The sequence below is a fragment of the Austrofundulus limnaeus genome, unplaced genomic scaffold (assembly GCF_001266775.1).
Source record: "Austrofundulus limnaeus strain Quisiro unplaced genomic scaffold, Austrofundulus_limnaeus-1.0 Scaffold53, whole genome shotgun sequence".
Taxonomy (NCBI): Eukaryota; Metazoa; Chordata; class Actinopteri; order Cyprinodontiformes; family Rivulidae; genus Austrofundulus; species Austrofundulus limnaeus.
Window position 1 is genome coordinate 1,145,765 of NW_013952455.1, and position 6,322 is coordinate 1,152,086.

General features: G+C 36.0%; 1 protein-coding gene across 1 annotated transcript in view; it reads left to right on the plus strand.

Annotated features, from left to right (window-relative positions):
• Positions 1-879: 879 nt before the first annotated feature.
• Positions 880-6,322, plus strand: part of cnn1b (calponin 1, basic, smooth muscle, b) — a 15,226-nt gene continuing 9,783 nt past the window's right edge. Inside the window, exon 1 of the mRNA XM_014008842.1 lies at positions 880-1,453. Within this exon, the coding sequence (XP_013864296.1) occupies positions 1,394-1,453 (60 nt within the window). The 5' untranslated portion in view covers positions 880-1,393. The remainder of the gene's footprint in view (positions 1,454-6,322) is intronic.

The window sequence follows — 6,322 nt, forward strand, 5'->3', positions numbered from 1 at the left end:
ATGTGACATTATGACTTTATTCTCATACAACTTCATTCTCGTACAATTTAGTCTTGTAATATTACGACTTTAATGTGACATTATGACTTTATTCTCATACAACTTCATTCTCGTACAATTTAGTCTTGTAATATTACGACTTTAATGTGACATTATGACTTTATTCTCATACAACTTCATTCTCGTACAATTTAGTCTTGTAATATTACGACTTTAATGTGACATTATGACTTTATTCTCATACAACTTCATTCTCGTACAATTTAGTCTTGTAATATTACGACTTTAATGTGACATTATGACTTTATTCTCATACAACTTCATTCTCGTACAATTTAGTCTTGTAATATTACGACTTTAATATTGTAATTTAAAAAAATCTTTTTGTGTGGCCTTATCATAATAACCTAACCATACCATCATATCATTCTTTGCACTCGGAGATTTCTCCAAATTCTTGAAATCTTCTGATATTATAAACAGAAGAAGATGATTTGGTGTTTCCAATTCTTCAAGGACATTTTTTTCTGAAATTATTCCAGGGTTTATAGATGCTGACTCTCTGCCCATTTTTACTTTTGAGATTTAACCTCTAAAAAAGTTTTTTTTAATCTTTGATTTATTGATATTTAACATAATTAGTTGCAAAACATTCCTCCACCAATGTCTTATTAAAACATCTTAGTTTTAATTTGTTGCTGCCATCAAATTTAAAACGACCTAACTGTGTATAAAATTATACATTTTCAAATCTGAGTTTGCAAAACTTCCAAAGAATTGTAAGCAGGCAGTTTTTTATTTACATTTTTAACAAATCGGGGCTCTAAATTGCTTAATCTGTTATTTTTAATTACTAATATGCTGCATTATAATTTCTGTTCGGATCAAACAATTTTTATAGACATGCTGAGTATTTGTGTTGGTAAAACCAGTGGTGACAGACCTCCTCCAGCTGAGGWCTCAGTGACATAACTCCAGCTGATGCCGTCCCAAACATCATCCCTGAAAGGCCTGAAGGTGGAAAAAATGACAGTGAATAAATGTAATACCCGAGCCATGACATCACTCCCTCTGATGAGGAGGCTGCGCCTGGATTGGAYGGTGCCACCGACCAATCAGAGCGCACACATGGGAAGAGTTTAAAAAGATTCAGGAAGGTGTCTGAGTTGTCCGAAATCCTCACCAGCTGCCCCTGAGCTAGACTGTTCATATTAAAAAAAAGGGAAAAAAAACCTCATTATATTTAAGGAAAAATCTACTACACTGGACTATCTGGGGACTTTTCTTCTTCCTGCCTCGGACAGAGAGCTGCTACCTATTTTYTCCCTCTTTAAAGCCCCCCTCTTCTTCCTCCTCCTCCTCCTCCTCAGCTCTGTCTGTAAACAGAGAAAAAATGACAACACATTTCAGGAGCGGACCAGCCTTTGGACTTTCTGCTGAGGTTAAGAGTAAGGTAGGACCATTCTGTCTGTGGATGTTAACAAATATGCAGACTCAGAGCTCTGATACCCTCAGSTGGGGGTCTAGTGCCCCTCCATCTCCCCTCTATGTCAACACCAGGTAGCAGCAGCTCAGGTGATTCACTCCTGTCCGTCACTAACTCAACAGGATTTAGGAGCTGCAAGTTGGACAAATGTATGGTGTGGGCAGCCTGTTCTGCTGCTGCTTTGTTTGTGGGATAAACCCAAACATGGTGGAAGGAGACCAGTCTGCAGTTTAAAGGGATAGTYCACCGATTTCTTTTGAAGTGTGCCTCAGTGGAAAAGTTCTGAACAATTATTATCTTACCTGTTTTAGATATCACTTTGAAACTTCACAGCAGTCCATGCAAACACTATTTTTATGGATAAACCTATACGTTTATGTCACTTTCATGTTGTGAGGTTGTTTAGAGTGATTTCTGGTTTCTTTGGTTTGCTGTGAACTCAAATAAGGACAGCAACAGTTAGTTGTAGCACATCCTGTTTAGTTTGGAGCTATGATTTAATTCTCTAAAATCAGCGAAACCTCTGAAACAAGTCAAAACATGACATTTTTCCGCATCTAATTTATGCATTTTAAATTCCAAGCAGTAGAAGGGTCAGCTTCCTCGCTGTCGTTGCCCCTCTCTGCCGTGCCGCCCAGCAGTCTACCTCCCTCATGTGTTGCTGTTGCACATCGCATACAGGTGGAAGTCAGAAACTGGATTCATTGCCTTTGTTTTTTAATGTTTCGTGAATTGGAGCTGGGCGATCAAACAATAACGATATATATCATAATAGAAACATGATCAATATCAATAGAAAAAAATGTCTGATAGAATGTAGAGACTGCACGGCATTCTGGGAGATGTAGGCAGAGGAAAGGCTTTAGCTGACCTCACACGGTCCAGCTAAGCTCTAGATGAAATTGTGGACAAAAGAGGGAAGGTCACGTCACCACTTTGGCAGTATAATTCAGCCTTTTTTCTCCTGGTCCTTATCTCAAAAAGGTAAAACAAAAAAATGAATCAATCTTTTTTGTTATAACTTAGTAATACAAAGTTGATAGTARTGTAAAAGGTTGAATAATATAGTGATTATATAAACTCCTGCTTTAGAAATGGGTTGACTCAGCCTATATAAAMAAGTTAATAATCTAATTCTAGTTGACCCATTTCAAAGCATCAGTAATTTCACAWGCAAAGTCTGTTATTTAAATATTTACAACCACTGTCTATTTCATATTACATATTTGGTCAGAAATACTGTAAAATCTCTGTTGGAATTTYCTCAGGTTGCACCACAYGTGCTACAGCTAGCTGCTGCTGCTGTTTGCGCTAACAAATACTCATTGAAATCTAATGTGAAAATGATACTGTTAAGATCAWTACAAAAAGAAAATGTTTAAATGGAACCATTTTAGTGTGCCAGAGTTCCACTTGGTCTTTCCTCCTTTTGGACTAGCCACTAACTCGTCAGTCCTATCATAAACAAATTTTACTTCAACAATAAAAGAGCAACATACAGAARTATTTGTTTTCCCCAGAAACCCGCCCCCCTCTCAAAATAAATAGCTTGAACATTCTTGTTATACATAAAATGCACCAGATTGTGTGGACATTCAGTGTGTCTCAGATTAAATAGTGTAGTTACTAACAGGAACTGGTATAAATATACAGTAAACCTGTGTCAGACATCAAGCTCTTCCTGTTGTCAGGCAGCTGTGTGTGTGTTTGCTGTCTCTGTTACTTCGAGTCAGAGCTGCTGACAATTTAGAATTCACAATTTATTTAAAAAAAAACTTAACTTGTGACTGTTCAAACACACAAACCATCATCAGGTCCATAATCATTGTCATTATTGTCCAGGAACGATGTGACCYGTCCTCTATCAGCACCATTAATTTCCCTCTCTGTGATGCTCTCAGTCCTTTCATTAGTCTGCTCACAACACAGTCCGGGTGTTAGTTTACTGCTATTTAAGCTCATCAAATATACAGAAAGTAAAAGCTAAGCATTTAAATAGAGAAAAAAATAGTTTGATTTTTTTTGAGTGGCGTCAGGGAGAAGCTGAAGTGACAACCACAGAATCATCATCATCATCATCATCATCATCATCTGATGACCTTTTAAGGAGTGGCCGAGCTCGGGTCTGGAAGTTGAGAACGTGTGTCTGCTCTAAACAGTTTACATCAGAGTCAAGGATGATAAAAAACATTATCTTGACAGAAGGCAGGAGGATGAGGAGGAGAGGCAACTAAAAATCCAAGCCCGCAGTAAATTTATTTAACAATGCTGGACAAGACATGGAGAAAACAAGATTATATCAGTGGAAATTTTTCTTTTTATTTGCAAAGATTTCCACGTATCTGATAAAAACAGCTAGAGATAATTACATAAACATTTCTAGAAAGATTCAGTCACTTGCCTTGCCTTACATGGTGTGGTATGGCAGACCAAGGTATATATTATTGTGGTTGTTATCACGCTGTCACAGGATGTTTTACCGCAGGCTGTCATCTTATAAACAGTCACTTGTTTCCACAACATTCATAAAAGATTTCCTTTATCAACGTCCCTGCTGGTGTCTTGTCAAACTTAAGAGACTTTGTCTGGTACAAAGAGTTTGGCTCTTAAAATAGTTTCATTTTATTCATCCCCTAAAGATCCGACATGTTAAATATTCCCTAAAAACAAGTAGCCTAAAAAGAATTGATAACTTTTGTTTAAATAACTTCTTTTTGCTGTTGTTAATGTGGACATTCACGCCATCTAGTGGCATGGCATGGATATTACAGCATTTTTGTTAGAATTGTATTCAATTTAAAATATTTTGTGTAGTGTGGATGGCAGTGGCGGATCCAGGATTATACGAAAAAGGGGCCATCAAGGGGCCACAATATTCATAGAGGGGCCAAAAGTATTTGTTTAGCATACTTGCATTTAAATCCCTGGTTTTGGTAAGGTGTTTAAATTTTACCAGTCATATGTTCAAACACTTGTAATGTAATGTCTTTAAAAAAAAAAAGCTTGAACAGTAAATTATCCTTAGCAATTTTACATGTATTTTTACTGTAGATAGATAAAATGCTCTCAAATGCATGGTATTTGAGAAAATTCAGCCATCATTTGTCAGCTGAATAACTTTTTCTGCAAGATTGTTCAGATTTTCTTAAGAAGAGAAGAATTTTRTAAGATTGATTCACGCTGGACTTTCCTATTTGACTCATTAGTGTTTGAACATGGAACTGCACACACCATCACCAATCTCAGGCAAAGGACAGATGAGTGACAGGACAGGGGCACTTCAGGGGGCCAATCAGATTTCAGCTGGGGCCAATGCCCCTGTGGCCCCGCCCCTGGTAGATGGGGTCAGAGATGAAATGTTTTTAAAAGTTAACTTTACAATTATGATTGAAGAGTGTCAACGGTATTAGGGCCACTCAAGATTTTTTTTTATTCCGAGGATAAAGTCATAATATTACGGCATTTRTCTTGTAATATTATGAGAAAAAAGTGGTGATCTTATGTGACATGTCCATTTTCAGTTTTTGATTTTTTTTCCCCTCATATCCTCATCATTTTCCTCGCACCTGCTGTGGACAGCCATGCATGTCACTGTGTTTATSATCCTCGTGTAATATGATATGTTTCCATCCAAATTATATGATTAAATTTGTCAATGCAACCATTAATTGCAAAATGTCTTCAGTCAGTGTGCTAAAAGATTAAGAATTTCTTTAAACCAATACAACTTAACAAGATGCTCAACTTTCTTAATTTTAATGCAGTAGTAAGAAAGTGGTAGCTTCACATAATATGACTTCATTCTCGTAATATCATTATGTTAATCTTGTAAAATTGTGACTTTATTCTCATAAGATTACGACTTGATTCTTGTAATATTACATCTTTATTCTCATACATCTTTTTTATCGTAATGTTACGACTTTTATGTTGTAATATTATAATTTTTTTTCTCGTAATGGAAAAAAAATCTTGTTGTGTGGACCTAATACTTTGTGGTATCTGTCAGCTTGCAATATAATCTTAAAAAAGTGACAAAATTATGGAAGCTGAGAATAACATTCTCATCTATTACTATTTTAATGTGATTTCTTATTAAAGAATACAACTCAATTTTGATTTTCTGATTTGATTTAATAAGTAATAATATTGCATGTATATGAACACAGAGTACATGCATTATTAACACAAGAAAGTTAGAACACTTGTATCCATTGTGGTTTAAAACAGGGTACTGAAGAAAAACCCCAGGATAAAAACTGAGCAAAAACAAACCAAAGATCAAATGATGTTTGGTGTGATCAGTGATACAATGGGAAATAAATAAGGGACTGTAAATAAAAAAGTAATAAAGGAAAAATTGGAGTCATGTAGTTTAGAACAGGGCTATTCAATTGGCAGCTCACAGGCCGCTCACAATTTTTAATGTAATATGAAAGATTTTAAATCAAATGTAAGTTTAAATTTTATGATTCAATGCAACAAAGTGAGGTCTTTTTCATGAAGACCGCTGAGTGAAAAGGTTTTAACCTTGGATTTAAAAGTGGTTTAACAATCAGTCAACTATATGCCTCTGGAGATCCTTCCATGCTCCAGTGTAAGCTAAAGATGACTGTCCAAAAGATTTTACAAAAAGAAAAACTAAATACAACTCCATATTGTGAGGGATCTGCYGGGCGTTTAGGAAAGCTGTTTCTCCTAAGTGTGGTGTGATGGACCGGGTAAGTTTATTTACTCCAACAGAAGCAGTTAGATAAGAGGTGGCTTGGCTTAACAGTATATTGTGTGTGTGTGTGTGTGTGTGTGTGTGTGTGTGTGTGTGTGTGTGTGTGTGTG